Consider the following 22,222-nt stretch of genomic DNA (forward strand, 5'->3'; position numbering starts at 1 on the left):
CTGTTTTTGGTTATTATCTTGAATATTATTATAGATAGAGATAAACTGTAAACAGCAATAATGTTCAGCAAAGTAAGATTTACAAATAAGTCAACATGACCGAAATGGTCAGTTGACCCCTTTAGGAGTTATTGCCCTTTATAGTCAATTTTTAACCATTTTTCGTAAATCTTAGTAATCTTTTACAAAAATCTTCTCCTCTGAAACTACTGGGCCAAATTAAACCAAACTTGGCCACAATCACAATTGGGGTATCTAGTTTAAAAAATGTGTGGCGTGACCCGGCCAACCAACCAAGATGGCCACCACAGCTAAAAATAGAACATAGGGGTAAAATTCAGTTTTTGGCTTATAACTCAAAAACCAAAGCATTTAGAGCAAATCTGACAGAAGTAAAATTGATTATCAGGTCAAGATCTATCTGCCCTGAAATTTACAGATGAATCGGACAACCTGTTGTTGGGTTGCTGCCCCTGAATTGGTAATTTTAAGGAAATTTTGCTGTTTTTGGTTATTATCTTGAATATTATTATAGATAGAGATAAACTGTAAACAGCAATAATGTTCATCAAAGTAAGATTTACAAATAAGTCAGCATGACTGAAATGGTCAGTTGACCCCTTGAGGAGTTATTGCCCTTTATAGTCAATTTTGAACCATTTTTCGTAAATCTTAGTTATCTTTTACAAAAATCTTCTCCTCTGAAACTACTGGGCCAAGTTCATTATAGATAGAGATAATTGTAAGCAGCAAGAATGTTCAGTAAAGTAAGATTTACAAACACATCACCATCACCAAAACACAATTTTGTCATGAATCCATCTGCATCCTTTGTTTAATATTCACATAGACCAAGGTGAGCGACACAGGCTCTTTAGAGCCTCTAGTTTTTTTCAATTGTTATTTGGATGGAGAGTTGTCTCATTGGCACTCACACCACATCTTCCTATATCTACATACATAAAACATTTAATATATGTAAAGCACAAAGCTTTGTGATTGTAGGAATGAAAGTTAGATCACCCTGCTCATTTAATGAATCAATATTGCCTTGTAAGTGGGAGGAACAAAGAGTCAACCAATCACCCAGTAAAAATACATAAGGAAATGACTTTTACTGCAAGGCTAATAAATTTGAAAACAATACAATTAATGATTTCTTGCGTCCGAAGCGCTTTCCTGGATTTACCTTTATCAGGAATGCTCAAAGCCAAACATTTGAAATCCGAAGATGTGCAAGTACCGAAACTATTGAAGAGCTATGTGCCAAAACTACCTAAAATAAATGAGTCTGATTTTGACTTCCAAATATGTCATTCGTCTCAACTCGGCCGATTCCGTACCCTCATCTAAGGATAGAAGGAGATTAGCGGATTCTACCGAGGATTGCTGAATACGTTTGATGCGTTTTCAGCAACTTCCTGTTTATCGAAATATTTGGGCGGAGGTATCATCAGTAAGCAGTTTCACTTGTTCACCTAGTGTACCACTTTGATTAATGTATCCTGTTAAAACGAAGTCGGCGACCCTTATAAGTTTACATCAATGAAATGGAAGTTTGTTTTAATAATACTTTATTCCGAAAGCAACACAGTTTAAAGGATATTCAATAAAGTATTATTAAAACAAACTTCCATTTTAATGATGAAAGAATTGAATCAGTAACTTTTCAGAAAAACAGAGAAAAGGGTATTTTCGATTTTCAGATACAGTTCTCAAGTAGCCAAAGGCGTATGCAAAATTTGCAGAAAATCATTGACATAAACCATTTATAAATACTGCAACTTAACCTTACAGGAAAGTTAGAAATGTGCTTAATTTTGAATGGATTGGCCATATTAAATTTATACTTGAAGACGTTGGTATAGCTTTACATGATATATACACATGGAAAAAAAGTATTGCAACACCAAATTGAAATTGAAATAAAAAAAACACTTTTTATTTTTTTGTGATATCATTTGGTAAAATAGAACAACTTAAACATTATTTAAGTATCACCTGAGCTTAATCAATAAATATCGAATCGATAAGTTTTTATCTGCACATGCAGCTATTGTACCCGTAAACAGCAAAACAGATGTTTTCATACTCATTGTTTTCAACACTTTAAGTAACCAAGTTTTTAAAGTTATGTGATTGACACCTTGTAATGGGTCCTCGACAACTCTAAACTGCAGCAAGATGGCATATTATCAGCATGAGAGAAGCAGGGATGTCGCTGTAACAACTGCACGTATTGTTGGTCATCACCATTCCACTATAAGTCGTTTTGAGTTAAAAATAAGGCACTAAACGATGTTCAAGACCTTCCGAGATAAAGAAGACCCCCTATACCATTTGCTAGGGAAAATCAAGCATAATGAAGGTTGGTCAGAAGGAAACCCATTGCATACAATACAATCCTAAAAAGAGAGTGGTGGGCATACAGGAGCTTTTTAACAAGAACTGTTCGTGATCGACTCCTCGCTACTGGTTATCGTGCGATAAGACCATTTCAGGGACCTTTGCTTACAAACAGACACACAGTTTTCCGTATCCAATGTAGTGCAGAGCTCGCTAAAGTTGAAAATTAGCATCGTGGAGGAAGATCCATTGTTCCAATGGAACTCGGTTCATCTTCCTTGGACGGATCGTAGCCCGGATTTGAACCATATCGAGCATATATGGAACACTGTTGGGCGGAACGTGCGCGAAAGGACACCCCAGTTCAAACACATCATGAAATAAACAATGCTCTTCATCAGAAATGGTTGCTGCTACCTTAGCAACAAATTAGTCGATTTTTGGCAGGAATCAGAAGACGTTTAGATTCGGTTATCCGTTTGAATGGAGGCTGCGCACACAAAGTACTAATTCTTTGGCGTATAACGATCAACCATGTTGTGAACAGTCATCTGAAGATTAATTTTGAAATGTCTGACATTGTAAGGTTCGACTACAGTAAAAGTTGTAAGATGCATTTTTTTGTACAAAAAAACACTTCATTTTGTTATTAAAATTATGGTTATATAAATCTTTTTTTTTTTTCAAACATTTTTTGTTCGTTTCAATGCCAATGTTATCATAAACTATGTTTCAATAATATTATACAAATATTTTATTATATTCCATCAAAAAAAAGAGGCTGATTTTTCAAATTTTAAAAAAATGAAGGTGTTGCAGTACTTTTTTCCATGTGTATATTAATCACGTAACATCCATTACAAAAAAATTTGTTTGGTTATTTTATTACTTTGCCTTGTTTTTACTTCAATTTTTACATGGTTTAACTTCAGGTGATCCTTTCAGAAATATTATATCTCTTACTTAAACCATTGCTGAGACGTCTTTTTTATTGACACTTTTGTTCTTATAAGTATACCATATTATCTATTCATGATCGCAAAGTTTTGAATAAAGCACTAATAATTACAGGCCAAGTAGATCAGTACTGAAATACAGATATGAACTATGTTTTACTAGAATGAGTTGCTATAAAACATCAACTTATAAATGTTTCCTCCTCGTGCATATCTTTGATTCATTGTCCGGTTTAGCTATACTTTTTTTCCCTGTTTTTTTTTTTTTTTTTTTTTTTTTGTTAATGTTACTCATCAATGTTTGTATTTGATTTGGATTTCCTGATTTGTGTGCCTCACACATCACTGTAAATATATTTTCTGTTGAAATGCTCAGTTAGTGCAGTGCAATTGGTACTATTTACAGTTAATAGAAATAGACATTCATTAGAAAATAACAAGTAGTAGATTTGAACTCTGAAAATATATTAAAATCAAATTTTAAGTATGTACATTCTCTCGCACTCTGATTAGCATATATTCTTTCAAATTATTACAGCATACGTGGTAACGCATTTTGAATTACATTCACTCAGTTTACCCTTCTTCATACAAACAAGCAATCTGTCAACAGATTTCTGTATACTACAAGTCCGTACGAAAGTAGTCTGTGTCGTATACCATTTGGTACGCATGGAATAGGTGCAAGGAGCATTCATTATGTAATAACCCATCTGATATTGCTGTCTCGGTGATTAATGTTAGATCATGCAGATATTGTTGACGTTGAAATATGTCTTGAAGATGATGACTACAAGCAAATCGAAGGTAGCGAATCAATACTTCAATTGGTAATTGTATAAAGTTTTGCTGAGGTAATCATTGTAAGAGATAATCGTATGTGTGGATATTGTTGATGCAAAAACAAGTTTGTTTAAATTTACTGTTACATACCAACCTTTATTTATCAATTGGCTGATGTATTTTTCAGGTAGTAGTATAAATGTACAGTATCTTGTGTCACTTCTATTTTTGAGACTGACGAGATAATGGAGTCACTTTGAAAGGAGACAGATTTAGCATATTCAAGAACTATGAAAGCTTTTTATAACGCCCACAAAGATAAAAATACAGTGCCAAGGAGACCCATCCTCTTACACCCGAAATCTTTGTGAAAAATAAAGACGTTTATCTTTTTTTCGTCAGGTGCCTATACATTTGTTTATTTCTAACATCGATTTTTGAAACGCTATCCAATGCAAACTGTCAAATTCTTGACAGAAAAATGGGAAATAGTATTCTTACTTTTGTCGGTAAGTTTATTCTTGTTAAAAGGTATATATATGCTTTTCTTATAAGATTCAGCAAATGAACTATATTTTACATCACAAAAAGAGAATTCAAAAACTCCAAATAAAGGACAGACTGCTTTGTCAAATTATTGATAGTCACAGTGATGTGGTTGTAAATCATAATCAAATGTCCATCTGATTAATTTTTTCTAAAGAGTTGCAGCGAAATAAACTTTCCCATCCGATACCATACAGAAACGTCATCAAAGCAAGTAGCTCGTCCCAAGATTGCTGTGTAAATTGTCCGTCAATCGTATTGTGCTGTAGAACGAAAAAAAATGGAATATATCTGTAAACCACCCAATATGTTGAGATATTTTCCTGAAATTAAAACGTCATATTGTTTCATAATATTTGAAAAAGAGAGTCATTGGATTTTTTACACCTGATTACATCTTATAATTAAAGTTCACCTCACATGACATTTACCTGTACATGTTGTACATACAAAGAATGGAGTCTGAGGAATACAACCAAATGTTCACATATTTAAACGATGTCTCTTATTCTAAATTCTCTTCCATACATTTATATCTAGAAATAATTTTCGATAGTGTAGTATATAATCCTAGAACTTTGATCATATAACAAATATTTCTAGAACTTTAATTTTCTAATAACCTGATTTCTTGAACATTTACAATGTAGCAAATATTTTAATACGCCTGGAACTTTTATAATATAAAAAATATTCCTGAGACATTTATAATGTAAAATATTGTCCATAATTTTTTTCCAATGAACTTTTAACATATAACAAAAATTCCATTAGGAATATTCCTTATGTCATATTTTATCATTTGTGAAGGAAATTTTCTTATAGCATTGGATATAATATTCTATAAGAAAAGTTCCAAATGAACAAATATTATGGGGGAACTTATATATTCTGTCGATTCGTAAGCTATAAACACATACACCTATTTACAAACGTTTGATTCGATGTTTTCATATAAAGGTAATTTAAAAACTTTAAAAACGACATGTTGTGCCACTATTAAAAAAGTCTTTTTCTGGTGAAATATTTCTAGTTTCCAATCTATGTATTTTTTTAAAATCTATTGTGTAACATGACATCAACATTCAACAACCATTACATAATTCAGTGTACAAATTATTGGTTTAACGAGCATATATGTTACTTTATTAATTTGCCCTTCAGGAATGAAACTACACATACTATTAGTTTTGAGTTGATAAAAGACATAGATTTGAAACAATACATGACATAGGTTTGATACAATTAAAGACATAGATTTGAGACAATAAAGGACATAAATTTTGAACATCTATGACGCAATATTAAAAGGGCATAGATTTGCAGAAATGCCATAGCTTTGAGGCTGGATATAGATTTGATGCTTACATATATTCTTATCCTGATTTTTTATAAGCCAACTTAATTAGATGTGTGAATTTTTTTAATGTGATTATGAGGCAAAGGGGTGTACGGTATATGGTAGAAAAATCAAAACTTTGAACTTATTCTAAATTACCAATATAAGCATGCAATTTATCGAGTACTTCCAATGAATTTTCGACACTCCAAAAGTAATTAACTCTACTATTTTCCAAAGGCCCTATATTAATAATTTAATACCAGTTTTTGATTTAACAAATTGTATTAGTAAGTAAAATAGACAGTTTTAGTTGTAGAAGACTGGCTTGAAGACAAGATAAATATATCTTTGTGCAGCTTCAAAAGACAGTACATACTTGGAACTTTCGTGGTATTAATGTCTGCTTATTTAGACGTAGCTGAAAATTTATGTAAGTTACATATAACATTTTCCAAACAAATGTCATATGGAATGTTGGTGAATTCGTGATTTCTATTTGGAGAACTGCAATGTAAAATTTACGTCAAACAATAAGGATATAATTGACAGCCTTATCATCCGGGATAAAAACGAATTCCTTCGCGAGTTCTTTTAACTTGTATGTTTTTTGTAGCTATTGTGGTTGTTGTAAAAATAAAAATGTTCTTTGAAATGTATAATATGAATATCAACTATGTTCATAACTGATTAAAAAAAAGAATTTCAGATTTTCTCATCTTTTTCTCGCTTTATCCATTTTGTGCAGTAACTACGGAGTGGGTCGTGGATGATGTTACAACACTCATCACAATTATTAATTGACGGGGCGATATTTAGTTCCCTAACCGAGGAATGATTTCAACTCTCGATCATGGACGATATGAAGGTCTCCTTTTATAACATAGGAACTATAACCTTAACGTATTTGGAATTACTGCAATTTCATGATGTAGGTGTATCGTCACTTATTTTAACATCTTTACGACTTTGCTTCAATTAAACACATATATCCAGGTAGATTTTGTGTGAACATAAAACATAAGAGGGAGCTCAGTATTATCGAAATAGCCAGAAATTAGTGTTTAACAGAATGAATATTTAAAACACTGGGCAATACTTTCAAAATCAAAACCTTTATTGACATATTTGATTTTTATGAAATGTTTTTTATACGGTCTTTAGTGATGTATGTTTTAAAAAGTAAAATCACAAAAATACTGAACTTAGAGGAAAATCAATTCGGAAAGTCCATAATCACATGGCAAAATCAAATAACAAAACGCATCAAAAAACGAATGGACAAGTTTTAAGCGTTTAAACTGCATTATCCTAATTACTGTCACATTAACCTATTATGTCTGATGGTTTCGATCAGCTTATTTTGTCAAAATATCAGAACTATAAACAAGTGTCATATAAGTGGAAGGTTTGGCTATTGGTGATACCAGATTTTACGAACCATTTTCGTCGCAAATTGTCAGGTCCATGTCAGAAATCTAACAGTGTTTTTTTTTTTTTTTTTTTCATTAGTTTCGTTGGTTGATAAAGTCTACCGTTTGATTTTGTCAGTTTTTATAAATTTCTTTTGAAATTAACCTCGGAATTCGGTATGTTTGAATACTTTTAAGTAAAAAACAGGACCATCATTAATAAGGTCCTATAGTCACAGATTTCAAGGAATCGCCTATTATCTTCAATGGTTTACAAGAAATTATTTATGAAAATCAATATATATAGCAAAGTGCTCTCGACCAATGATTTTGTGTGTTTTTTTTTTTTTTATTGTGAAGAATGTGTGTAAATCATGTTCTTAGTAAGGTATAAACCTATTGTTTAAGCCTAATTATAGTTCAAAACAAAGAGAAAAATAAATGCGTTACAACTGCACATTTATCTGATTTAAAGGTATTCCGATTGAAACTGACTAAAAATAAGATTTTGAAAGAAACAAAATAAAAATAATTTTTACTTTACTGGTGCAGTAAAATTGGTACGGTAATGTTGCTATGAGAATATCAATAACTTAAAAATTATAAAAAATTAAACAAAAGCCATAAAAAAAATCTTCAAAATTATAAGAACTTATCCGTAAATGAAATCACTATAGAGTGTTGTCAATTGTTCCAGTATATCATGATTTTTTTTTTGTTCGTTGTTTTGTACATAAATCATGCTGTTAGTTTCTTAGTTTTCTCGTTTTAATTGTTTTACATTTATCATTTTGAAGCATTATACAGCTGACTATTCCTATTCGGTATTGGTATTGGCCATGGTTGAATGATGTACAGTGACCTAATGTTATAAACTTCTATCACAACAACAACCTAACTAAGCAAACAAGACCTTTAAGATTTACTATAGAAGCATCGTTCGAATATAGACCAATAAGAACATGTGTATTAACAAAAAGTAGAATAACACAAAATACCGATCTACGAGGAAAATTAAAACGGAAAGTCTGGAATCAAATGGTAAAATCAAAAACTCAAACACATCAAACGAATGGATAATAACTTTCATACTCCTGACTTTGTACAAGCATTTTTATGTAGAAAATGGTGACTTAAACCTGGTTTTATGGCTAGCTAAACCTCTCACGTGTATGACAGTCGCATTAAATTCCATTATAAAGACAACAATGTGTGGACAAAAGTAACAGAAATAATAGATAAAAATGTCAAAATTTGGACACAGCAGTCAAAATTGAGATATAATCTCTTTTTTTTTAATTTTCATTATTTATAACTTCCAATTTACAACATAATATACACAAATATAATAGCAATATATAATATATAAATCTGTAGATATTATCTAATCAATACATCTTTCTATTAGGAAGCAATTTTTTGTTTTAATATACAAATATAAGATAAAGAGTAAAGCAGTTTGAACACCGGAGAGAGAGATAGAAAGAGAAAGAGAGTGAGAGAGAATAGTGTGGTGAGTTTTCAATATAAATCATCTTGAAATTGAATTCTATTTTAGTATAGTAAATACAGCATTTTCATTTATAACATGTATAATATTAAATGTAAAGTATATACATTTTTGTACTTAACTAGGTAATATATCAAAAGTATTCCATTCTCTGAGACACTGATGTTCATATTTGTTTTTCATAGCAATATTTTTGTCCATTGCATACACATATTTCATCTTTTCTTTTACTGAGTTTATTGCCAGTTTTTTTTTTTTAAACATCTGGAATTATAAATATATTGCTTTATGGTAAGAAAAAGAGTATTTTCTGCATTGCCTTTTGATATTTTTGCAGATATATTTTTTTGTGAAATAATCTTAATCATTTTAAAAACAAACAAACATATAACAAAACGATTCTTTAGTACATTCTAAGAAAAGTCGGGGTCCAGGTAGCCGAATACCACAGTATCAGTAGTCTGACTGCACTGAGGTTGCACGTGGCACTCCGTTATATATGCCTAGTATTACCATTTACGCCACGGTATAGCTGAGTGTGAAACATCAAATTAATCAATCAACCTAAGTGAACTATTTGACTTCAACTTGAAACAGGGACTTTCTATACTATACTTTAGTACAGAAAGTCCCTGCTTGAAAACATAATACTCTACTGAAAATTATTATTTAACGCAGGGAACAGACAGTTAGCAGTACGCCTGCTGTTATAATAGAAATTGTACAATTCTTAATGTTATGTTCGAGAAAAATCCTCAATGGCAAACGCATTTGTTTCATTTGTTCTTCACTGCCTTTATTTTTGCATGTTATACCTCATGTAGGAGATAGCCATTGTGTTTGTACTTTTCTTCATGTTTCAACTTTTTTTTGCTGATTGTAGTTTTCTTATGCAAAAGAATTGGTATACACGCTGCTCGAAGTCTCTATCGTGTGCTATTTGGTATGCATGGAATAAGTACGTGGAGCAGACATCAGGCAATAACCCGTCTGATATTGCCGTCTCGGTGATTAATGTTAGATCATGCAGACATTTTTGTCGTTCATAAATATCTTGCAGCTGATGACAGCAAGCGAATCGAAGATAGTAGATCAATACTTCAGTTGGCAATCGTATGAAGTGTTGCTGAGGAAACAACTGCAAGAGATAATCATATGTTTGGATATCAAAGATGCAAAAATCGCGCATTTTAAATTTATTATGACATATTAACCTTCTCATTGTATTACTAATATAACCTCTATGGTTGTTTATATGTAAAGAATCTTGTATCAGGTTTCCAGTATTTGAGAATGACGAGATTATGGAGGTATTCCGAATGGAAATACATTTGGCATGATCAAGAACTGTGATAGATTTCCTATATTGTCCACATAGATAGAAATTCATTGCCAATGACATCCATCCTCGTTCACCAGCTAGCTGTGTTAGAATTAAAGATATTGATTTTGTTTTTTTGCGTTGCCAGTATATTTGTTTATTTCTAGAATCAATTTGAGAAACTATATTCCGTACTAAGTGAGAAATTCTAAACAGAAAAGTTGTAAATAGTATTCTAACTTTTGTCGGTAAGTTTGTTCTTGTTAATTGACAAAGGCATTTCTTTGAAGCCTGGGCAGCTGAGCTATATTCAACATCATAAAAGTATAGATTGAAAACATCAAATAATGGAATAACCGCTTTGTCAAACTCTGAATATCTACTGGCATGTTCTTGCAAGGCTGAGTTATTTTTTAATCTGACTAATTTTTTTAAAGAGTCACAAAGAAAAATACTTCTTTTCTGGTACTGAAAAAGAAATTCTCCATTCAAGGGGATGGCTTTTTCCTGAATCAGATTTACTCCCAATTGGAACCAAAAGAACAAGTTCTTTAGAAATCATGGAAATTAAGTTGGTAGATGGCCATCCAGAGGACCGATGTCTAAATAACCATTTTCTGGCTACTGTCGGCCATTTCTGGCATTTTAATGAATGTGCTACATCTAAGGCAAGGGATAGATTACTTAGACAAGGTCCGTTTATTGATATATAAGAAAACGGATATTTAGAAGCTAGATTTTGTAAATAAAGATTGCTTGATAGGAAATATCCATCTTCGTTTCTCAATATCAAGCTATCTTCAAAGTCTTTGTGTGGTCTTTCATATAGTTTAAGTAGAACAAATCCAGGTTGTGCATTATCATAATCAATGTTCAGCGAAAGGATAGTATCATCAACTGATTTATCTTCAAATTGCGGTATTGGCTCGTGTGCTATATGTTGTTTTGAAACAAGCATGATATCAAGATCGCTCCCAGGCAGATCAAGTCCCTCGGCTTTACTCCCACTTGTAATTATATATTTACTTGGTGAGTAGAATTTATTTTGTGCGTATTCGTATGTTTTAAAGAAAAGTCTTCTGTACTTCACTACTGTTTCTGATCCGACAATGTCATCACACAGGAACTTGTAAATTTGCTTTGATTTGGCTGCCATTTTCAACGAAAAAAGTAACTTATTCTTTTCAGGGTGTGTCTTAAGCAACATGTAAATCAAAGCTATTTATACAATTTGTACGGAAACGCAAATTAAAAAAAAAAGTTCAGCAATAACATCAGTGTGTCCTGTTCAGTGTCTACTTTAGTCTGCAAAAATCACCGAAAGGCGTTTACCGTATATTAAGATGAACCATAAATGTCTAGATGATTTTTATCACTTTCACAAACTTGAAATACACCAAATGGAGAAACAAATTCTTCTACAAAAATCACCCTTTTTCGTTGTGTGAGTTTTCGGTACAGGTCGGACTTGTACATACATACACTTTTGATAAATGCATGTCTACATTTCTTTTACTTGTTGAATGGTACGAATCCATTGCTATGTGATATTGTTCCAGTCAATACTAGTGTTTCTCAATGCACAAATTTCGAAGGTCCTAAATATTCCTTTACGGTTTATCTTTAGCTTTTTGTTTGTTTTATATGATTAAAAGTATAATATTCTGTCTATTTTAGACACTATATTAATAAATTATAATCCTGGTACATTTGATAACTATTAAACACTTAGATGTGTGTGCAACGACAAACACAAACGGTACAAGAAACATAAAATACGTTTTAAATGTTCCTGTTATATATACAAGTGGAAACTTTTCAAAAATAACTATTCAGTTTCACGTCCAGTCTAACCGGACAACATTTGAATTATTCATTTGACATTGGATAAATAATAATGTTTTTTTTATCCTTTACAGGAAATTGATTAAAGAACAAAAAAATCAGTTCTTTTTTGTCTTTTACGAGCAATTGATAAATAACAGATAATTTGTTTATTTTTGTCTCGCCTGCGTCAAACATTTGCATGTTACAAGACATAGGGATGTTAAACCAGCAGCAGTGAATGTGACGGCGTCATTTATTTCTCTAACGCTGTTGGGTGTAATTTTCAGACTATATATATATATAGGTATGTATGATGTCCTGTCCACATCGGAGTTTATTGGAAGATTCTGTTCTAGTCTATACCAGGACATTTGTTTTATTGTACAGCACACAAAAAATCCTGCTGTCTTGTGCCTCGTTTGTAAGCTTTTTCGTCCTAGTTCTTGTATCATGTTGTTGACACTTGATCTTTTTTTATTCCTTCTTCTTACCGGGATACCGCGCAGCTCGTCTTTGTAACTTTTAGATTTTTACTTTGTTTTTGTTTACTGATATGGGTCGCATATTGTCGTAGCATATCAGTCCATTGTTGGTCTTGTTGGTCTTACTTATATCTTATAACCCTGTCTTTTGAGGAATCTTGAACTGATGTGGGGGTTTCAGTGTCATTATCAAACAAGGTTTCTCTTGGCTTGATATTAGATGTCTCCCCCTCAGATAATATCAGTTAATATCAATAGCTCCAGGAATTTTGTAACATACAAGTTTGGTCCATGCATATATATGCGGAACATACATTATGCAGAACAAATATACAGTCGCACGCTGACTATTACCCCCCCCCCCCCCTTTTGCCCTCGTGTGTTTTCAGTCTACTCTTACGCTACTGCTTTACTGAGTGTCATATTAGTGTTTCAATTATATGAAGAGGAAAATAATATGTCAATGCAAAGACGTATACATTACATATGTACGTCCTTAATCTTGCTGTTTTATAGATGAAACTTGAATTTAAAACATGAACTGACCGCAATTCACATACTATTTTATTATGATATGAAAACAGTTGTCACATTATGCCAATCATGAATATATCTACTATCATATTGACTCACATCAATCCGCTATCTAGAGAAAAATGAGAAATTTTTGACAGAAAAATGGGAAATAGTATTCTAACTTTTGTCGGTATGTTTGTTTTTGTTAGAAGACGAATACATTTCTTTGAAGCTTCAACAACTGAACTATATTCAACATCATAAAAAGTAAAATTGAAAACAGCTAATAACGGATGACTGCTTTGTCGAAATCTGGATATCCACTGTGACTTGGTTGTAAAGCAGCTTCTAATTTCATCTGGTTACATATTTTAATGAATCGCAGGGAAACCATCAATGCTAGTAATTCGTCCCATGTTTGATGTGTTAATTGTCGCTCAATTATATTGTGATGTGGAATAAAATAGTTTGGAATATATCTGTGAAAAACCCAGTATGTCAATCTACCTAAACACGCAACAAAGGTGTCTAAAAATGTACAGGTGTCTACCATGTTCCTTGAAGTTCGTCTGATAACCAGAATACAACAGTCTTTAGAAAATAAGAACACAATAAATTGGAAATAGAAGTTTTTTTCCTTAGATCATCCTTGATTAATATTTTCAAAAGAGCATAACACATCAAATGAGTATGAGTCCAGGTGTGGATAAGTTTCTTTTCTGGAACTGAAAATGAAATTCTCCATTCAAGAGGAGTATGACATTCTCCCGAATGAGATTTACTTTCAATTGTAACTAAAAGAACAGATTCTTTGTCAACTTTAAGAATTGTAACGGCAGATGGCCAACCAGAGGACCGATGTCGATTTATCCATTTTCTTGCTGTCTGGCATTTCAATGAATGAGCTACATCCAAAGCGGCGGCTATATTACTTAGACATGCAGTGGCGGATCCAGAAATTTTCATAAGTGGGGGCCCACTGACTGACCTAAGAGGGGGCCCGCTCCAGTCACGCTTCAGTGATTCCCTATATAAGCAATCAAATTTTTTCCAAAAAAGGGGGGCCCGGGCCCCCTGCCCTCCCCCCTAAATCCGCCTCTGACATGGTCCGTTTATTGATATGTAAGAAAACGGATATTTAGAAGCTAGATTTTGTAAAACAGGATTGCTTGAAAAGAATAGTCCTTCATCGCTTCTCAAGATTAAGGTGTCGTCAAAGTCAAATTGTGACCTGTTGTCTATTTTAAGAAGAACAAATCCAGGTTGGGCATTATTATAATCAATTGTCAGAGAAAGAATATTATTTCCAGCCGATATTTCTTCCGGTTGTAGTTTTGGCTCGTATACTATATGTTCTTTTGAAACAAGCATGATATCAAGGTCGCTTCCTGGCAGACCAAGTCTCTCGGCTGTACTTCCACTTGTAATCAAATGTTTACTAAGTGACAAACAATTGTTTTGTGTATATTCGTAAGTTTTAAAGAAAAGTCTTCTGTACTTGACAACTTTTTCTGATCCGACAACTTCATCGCAAAGAAACTGGTATATCTGCTTTGATATGTCTGTCATTGATGAACTTACAAGATTTTCCATTTAAATTTAATAATAACATCCGTATGTCCTGTTCAGTATCTAGTTTAATCTGTATATTATCTAAACGTGCATACCTAATATGAAGATGATTTTTGGTCATACACTTTCACAAATAGGATAAACATCAAAAGGAAAACATATTTTGCAAAAAAAAAAACCAACATCCTTTTCCGTTGTCCAAATTATCGGTACAATTTGCACATATATATACTTTTCGTAAATGTAGGTCTGCAGATCCGTAGCTCCACTTCCTTTAACTATTTATTAAAACGAACCGATAACGAAGTGATATCTTTCCAATTAAAATGAGTGTTTCTATCCACGTTTTATGCTGCTTGTCATAAATTTTCTAGTCCGGTTTTTCAATGCACAAATTTCGTAGTTAAATGTCTTTACATCTTACAATAAGCTTTCTGCTTTTTTACATGATTAAAAGTGTATCCTCTCTGCTTTATATGTTACGGAGCCCTGTTGGACTTTACATCTCCAGCGCTAGACTTTACATCTCTAGCGCTAGACTTTACATCTTCAGCGCTGGACTTTACATCTCCAGCGCTAGACTTTACACATCTTCAGCGCAGGACTTTAAAGGACACTTTATAATCTGTGTGAGACCAACAGGGCTCCGTAATATGTTAAACAATATGTATGCAACGACAAACAAAAACGGTACATGAAACATAAAATATATACATTTGAATTGTTCCTGTTCTATATACAAGTGGAGACTTTTCAAAGATAACTATTCAGTTTCGTGTCCAGTCGTACAGGACCAAATTCTAATGAATTATTAATATCGGACATTGATAAGATTGTTTTATCCTTAGAAGGAAGTTTATAAAGAACATACTGTCAGTTCATTTTGTGAAGGAAATTGAAAAAGTACAGATTCCTAGTTCATTTGTGGTCTGACCTGCAAGGAAGATTAAAAAAAATATGGATACAATCGGCAGCGGTGAATGTGACGGCGTTGACTTTATGTTTTTGTCTAGTTGAAGACTTTAATCCGAAATTTTATATGTCCTTGTCCTTACATTTTTTTGTGTTGCAGCGAGTGCTTATGATAGAGTTTAGAATTTATCTCCCAGTTCATATTGCGAATACAGAATTTCGTAAGAGGTCCATCTAAACTTCTTATTCCGATGCCGTTTATTTCCTTCCTATGGTATACAGTTTATTCATAATTACTCACCTGCAGTAGTTCACATCCCTGTCCTATGATCTTTATTTAACATTGCCATGAAATCGGGAGTTTTTGTTAGCCTCAAAACCACGTTCAACCCACCATTTTTTTCTTAAAATGTCCCGTGTACCAAGTCAGAAAAATAGCCATTGTTATATTACAGTTCTGTGTTTGTTGCATTTCATGTTGTGTTTCTATTGTGTCGTGGTTATCCTCTTATATTTGATGTGTTTCCCTTATTATATTTATAATATTTTAGATTGTAACCCGATTTGTTTTCTTCTCAATCGATTTATGAATTTCGAACAGCGATATACTACTGTTGCCTTTATCTAGAAAAAAAATCTCATTGAAAATCACAGAACGTCTCCTCATTTTGCTGAGCAGAGATGTATCATATATTGTGGTAAGGCTACTTCAAGACATAAATGGGTTACTCTGACCTCTATCCTACGTTTCGATGACTTTGGTTTCATTTTCTATCTCTAAGTTTTTATAACGCAGCGGTGTGATGAAAAAGGATAACCTAAACCTGTATAGAAATGCATCTTTGGTATTGGGTAATCTCCATTAAAAGGGTTACATTTCCGTTTCTAGCAACAACTTACTAGTATTCCAATATATTGAGCAGAACAAGGCAACTTTGTAATTGTAAATCTTTCTAACTTTGGGAAGAAAAGATAATCTTCTTTGATATTTTTATTGTAACTGAAAATGATTATTATTATGATGAAACACGTTTTCAAAAGTTTCATTTATCAAAAAGTAAAATCACAAAAATTCTGAGCTCCGAGGAAAATTCAATCGGAAGTCTCTAATCACATGGCAAAATCAAATGACAAACCACATCAAACGAATGAACAACAACTGTCATATTTCTGACTTGGTACAGGCATTTTCAAATGTAGAAAATGGTGGATTGAAACTGGTTTTATAGCGCTAAAGCTCTCACTTGTACGACAGTCTCATCAAATTCAAAGACATTTGTTTTTTTGTGTGTCTCTTTGTCTACTTAAAACATTAGCACAAGCCAACACAAAAAGTGTCGTATTGTCCAGGGTTGGAGAAAATGTTATAATATTTTGAGTATTATATATTCCGTGCACACGGCATCTCCGTGATATTATATTTGGTCTCCGCTGATTAAAATTTCTCTTAACGTTGAAACAGAGAAATGCCGTATTGTACACCAAAAAAAATAACATAATGTTCAAAGTAACTTCCCAAAAGTTTTAAAATGTTTTATAAGAGATATTCAGCAGAGTTACGTATTGTCCAAAAAATGCCAAATCACTGGTTTTAAATTGTTAAATGCTACTTCCCAAATAATTGTTTTATAAGGTTATAACATGTTTTATAGAGATACTCAGCAGACTGATGAGTATAATATTTAGAAATGAACAAAGGTCGCTCTTTTTACACTACTGGTTTAACATTGTTCAATATAACATTCCAACAAGAATGTGTCCATAGTACACGGATGCCCCACTCCCACTATCATTTTCTATGTTCAGTGGACCGTGAAATTGGGGTCAAAACTTTAATTTGGATTTAAAATTAGAAAGATCATATCATAGGGAACATGTGTACTAAGTTTCAAGTTGATGTAACTTTAACTTCATCAAAAACTACCTTGACCAAAAACTTTAACCTGAACTTTGCACCATCATTTTCTATGTTCAGTGGACCATGAAATTGGGGTCAAAACTATAATTTGGCATTAAAATAAGAAAGATTCAAGTTGATTGGACTTCAGCTTCATCAAAAACTACCTCGACCAAAACCTTTAACCGGACGGACGAACGGAGACACAGACCAGAAAACATAATGCCCCTCTACTATCGTTGGTGGGGTATAAAAATAAATAGAAAGACGACATCGTTGTCGCCTACTTTTGAATAGTCGCATTGAGAGGTTGTACGGTTAATGTGTTAATAGTGCAACACCCACCCCTCAACAATTACATCTGACAATGACAAAATAGCACATGTATACGATAAAAATTGTTTCTGAAAAATCCCCGTAGTTAGTTGATAAAGTCTAACGTTTGATTTGATCAGTTTTTATAGACCTCCCCTTGTAATATACTCAAGTACATTGGAGCTCAGTATTTTATAGACCTCCCCTTGTAATATACTCAAGTACACTGGAGCTCGGTATTTTATAGACCTCCCTTGTAATATACTCAAGTACATTGGAGCTCGGTATTTTATAGACCTCCACTTGTAATATACTCAAGTACATTGGAGCTCGGTATTTTATAGACCTCCACTTGTAATATACTTAAGTACATTGGAGCTCGGTATTTTATAGACCTCCACTTGTAATATACTCAAGTACATTGGAGCTCGGTATTTTATAGACCTCCACTTGTAATATACTCAAGTACATTGGAGCTCGGTATTTTTGTTATACTATTTTTATAGTCTGAATATAAAAATAAGAACAATACCTGTTCTAAAAGGCATAAATATTCGAAGGACGTCGATCTACAATGCATCATAATTTTCAACTATACAACAACAGACATTATATTAAAATCTACATCACCGGAGTCTTAAAAATGAGATAAGATTGAAGAGTAGATAGCAAATATAACATCAAACTAAATTCTCTAATGACAAAACATTCAAATATAACAAACGGGAAAGAATATCACGAGTACAAGAACAAATACTATTATATACCACTAAAAAATATGCTTGCAATTGCGAGAATCAAATACAAATAAATCAATATGTTGTCAGCTGTAACTGATGTATGATGTATGATTTCCTGTTCCATTAGAGCTTGTTGTTGGATTCTGTAGATTTTTTTGTTGTTCTTGTCTATTGCTACCAGGTCATTTGTTAAATTGTACAGCACACAAAAATTCCTGTTGCCTTGTGCTTCGCTTGTAAGTTTTTCCATCCTAGTTCTTGTATCATGTTGATGTCACTTGGTCTTTTTCCATGTCTTCTTCTTACATACCGCGCAGTTAGCTCGTCTTTGTACTTTTTCGATTGTTACTTTGGGCTTTTACTGATATGGGTAGCATTTTGTCGAAGCATATTCCATTGTTGGTCTTACGTATATCTTATAACCCTGTCTTTTTAGGAATCTTCAGACTATGTAGAGGTTTCAGTGTTATCAACCAAGGTTTCTCTTGGCTTGCCTTTTCATATCGTTTATGTGTTTTTCTAATCTAGGTGGTTTGCGGATCATGCGGATGGCGCAGCCCATGCCATGTATTTAATTGATGATTCTTGCTCCACGTACAGTCTATATATTTTTTTTGCCTCACCCTCAATAAATATCATGTAATTTAAGTTCCAGGAATTTTATAACATACTTTTTTGTTCCATGCATATATATGCGGAACATATATTATGCAGAACAAATCTACAATCTCACAGAATATTACCCCACCCCCCTTTTTCTCTGTGACTTTTCAGTCTACTCTTACGCTGCTGCTCTTCTGAGTGTCATATTAGTGTTTCAATTATAAGAAGAGGAAAATAATATGTCAATGTAAAATAATGACATATGTACGTGCTTGATCTTGATGTTTTTATTTATAGATGAAAATTTAAAACATGAACAGACCATAATTCACATACTGTTTGATTATGATATGAAAAAAGTTGTCACATTATGCCAATCATGAAGAGATCTGCTATCATATTGGCTCACAACAATCCGCTGACACATTGGTTATATATTTTTAAAAGTTAACTGCAGTAATATATATTAAAATGCAACTGCTTGCAATAGTGCTATATATTATCAGAGACATATAATACATATTGTATTATATGTCTCTGATATTATAAATATCTTATTGTTTACACTAAACCTAAATATATATTATATTTTTTGAATTATACAATCTTTCCACCGTCGTGATTCACAGGAACTTGTCTCTGAAAAAAACCCAACTTTATACCCAGTGGCTGATCCAGAACTTCTTAGAAGGGGCCCACTGACTGACCGTAGTCCTAAAAAGGAGGGCATGTTTCAGTGATTCCCTATACAATCGCTCATTTTTTTCTACAAAAGGGGGAGGATCCGGGCCGCCAACCCCCTTAGATCCGCTTGTGATATCTGAATATATCATTAAGGGTCTCAGTTAAAGTATACTGTATAAGAAAACATTTTTCAATGAGAGAGAGATTTCTGGGAATAATAATGTGGGAGTTTTCGACCACTGTGATTAATCGTTTTTATTATGCATATTTCTTTTGACCTGAATTATATAAATAACACGGAATGTGGGTTATAATACAAACGATACGACAATTCACCTAACAATATTCAGACAGCAAAGATAAATATTATCGTTCCGGATTTTCTGTACCGAACCATCTTCGATCCATTATTTACTATTTCCAAAAAATGGCTGACACCGGGCAGGAACCCGAGTTGTTGTTTTTTGATACGTTTTCTCACGAAAGCGCTGAGGTATATGGTTTATAAAGAGTGTTTTTATTCCAATATCAAACACAAATAACTGTCATTCGTGTATAAATTCATTAAATGCAACATTAAATAGCCGCATTTGACGTGTATTATTATTTTTAAAATGAAACTGGATCTAAAAAATATTGCATTTATTATCTTTTTAGTTGCATTGATGGATTTGTGTCAGAGCATCATTTTAAATTATTTTTGAATATTGTACATACTTAAATTATGTACACATTTATTCATGTGCTGTTAATTAGAAACCGTTTTGTCGTAGTTTGATCAACATGGTTCATCACATATATATGAATTAATTGATTTATAAATTATTACCCGATTAGGCACAGACACTTGTTTCTATCCATGGGAAGGGTGATTATCTATATAAATAGAAGAAGGTGGCCTACAAATTTTTTTATAGGTCACAACCATTTCCACTTTGGATGCTTTTTGTACATGTTGTACCCTTTAACAAATGCAAAAAATCCCTACCTTACATGAATCAATTCATTGAATATTTTACTTTAACACTAAACAAATTTTATATTCCCCACAGTGTTCCTCTTCACACTGGAGAATTTGTATTCACTTTCTTTAATTCTCTTTATAGGAGTTAAATTTAGACTTGGTACAGTTTCCAAGGCCAGTTATTATTCAGGAAATCAGGGTAATACCCCTGCAAACCAAAGTTGAAGCAGATGTACCAGGAGGTGTTAGGCTAGGGTAAGCTACATCAAGTAAAAGATAAAGGATCAGAATAAAGATCTTGATGATTAGAGACATATGCATGAATATATTAGTAAAAGGAATAAAATGTACTTCCATTTCTTGAATACAACAACGCAACATATAGTGTGTTCACTGTGTTGACCATTGTCCAGAAGACCTCTGGACCAGCAACGTCTCAAAAGTAACATTGTATCCTAGGTCAATGTCACCTTATATTTTGCCTAGAAAAAGACAACTACGTGTATTCTTAGATGACAATAATCTAATTTTAATTGTTATATGTATATATTGTATTTCAATTTTCTTTTCTGCATACAATACTTTTTTGAGGCCCTGAAAGTGTTGAGAAAACAGCATAACCAGCAACATCTCGGAAGTATCATTGTATCCAAGGTCGACGTCATCTTATCTTTTCTTCTTAACTAGTAAACATCAAAATGCAAAGCTGTTGTTTTAATATTTTATTAGAGTTTAGTTAGATAATAAGAAATCATCCCCACAACCATGTACCTGTAGCAGCACTTATTCATCCCATGCAGTATTCGAAAAGAAAAACAATATTAGTTTAAAGGGAAGAACTTTTTTTACAAAGCCAAATTTTACAAATATTAAAAATACTCTAGATCTGCAGTTCAGTAAACATGGTAAAGTGGGATTAAAAGTTTGAAAACAGAACATAACAATTAAAACATTCATAACCTGTTACAGTGCCTGAAATGGCCGGTCGCCCACTCGCCAGAGGCGACCACTTTTAAGTCAGGGCGATCAGAAGTTCTCAAAAGACAAGTAATTACTGGCCCAAAAAAAACCTTTGGGCGACTGCCCTACACTTTTGCTAAAATTCAAATCATCGTAATTTAAAACAAGAGTGCACACGCTGAAATGTCTCGCCTTCTATACTAATCATTGATATTATGTTGATAGTCCTAAGTAAAACGCTAAGCTTTATAACAACTGTACCATAAACTTAACATTAACCAAGATAACTAAACAAAGACCAATGAACCTTGAAAATGAGGTCAAGGTCAGATGAACCATGCCAGGCAGACATGTACAGCTAACAATGCTTCTATACAACATATTTAGTTGACCTATTACTTATAGTTTAAGAAAAATAGACCAAAACACAAAAACTTAACACTGTGCAATGAACCGTGAAAATGAGGTCATGGTCAAATAAAACCTGCGCGACTGACATAAAGATCATTAAATATTTCCATACACCAAATATAGTTG

At 32.8% G+C, this 22,222-nt stretch overlaps 1 protein-coding gene across 2 annotated transcripts in view; it reads left to right on the forward strand.

Annotated features, from left to right (window-relative positions):
- Nucleotides 1-20,170: 20,170 nt before the first annotated feature.
- LOC143078947 (protein virilizer homolog) overlaps nt 20,171-22,222 on the forward strand; it is a 50,213-nt gene continuing 48,161 nt past the window's right edge. For both annotated transcript variants that reach the window (XM_076254024.1, XM_076254025.1), the window contains exons 1-2: nt 20,171-20,254; nt 20,868-20,980. In XM_076254024.1, coding sequence (XP_076110139.1) covers nt 20,189-20,254; nt 20,868-20,980 — 179 coding nt within the window. In that variant the 5' untranslated portion in view covers nt 20,171-20,188. The remainder of the gene's footprint in view (nt 20,255-20,867; nt 20,981-22,222) is intronic.

Source organism: Mytilus galloprovincialis, chromosome 6 (assembly GCF_965363235.1).
Source record: "Mytilus galloprovincialis chromosome 6, xbMytGall1.hap1.1, whole genome shotgun sequence".
NCBI classification, from domain to species: Eukaryota; Metazoa; Mollusca; class Bivalvia; order Mytilida; family Mytilidae; genus Mytilus; species Mytilus galloprovincialis.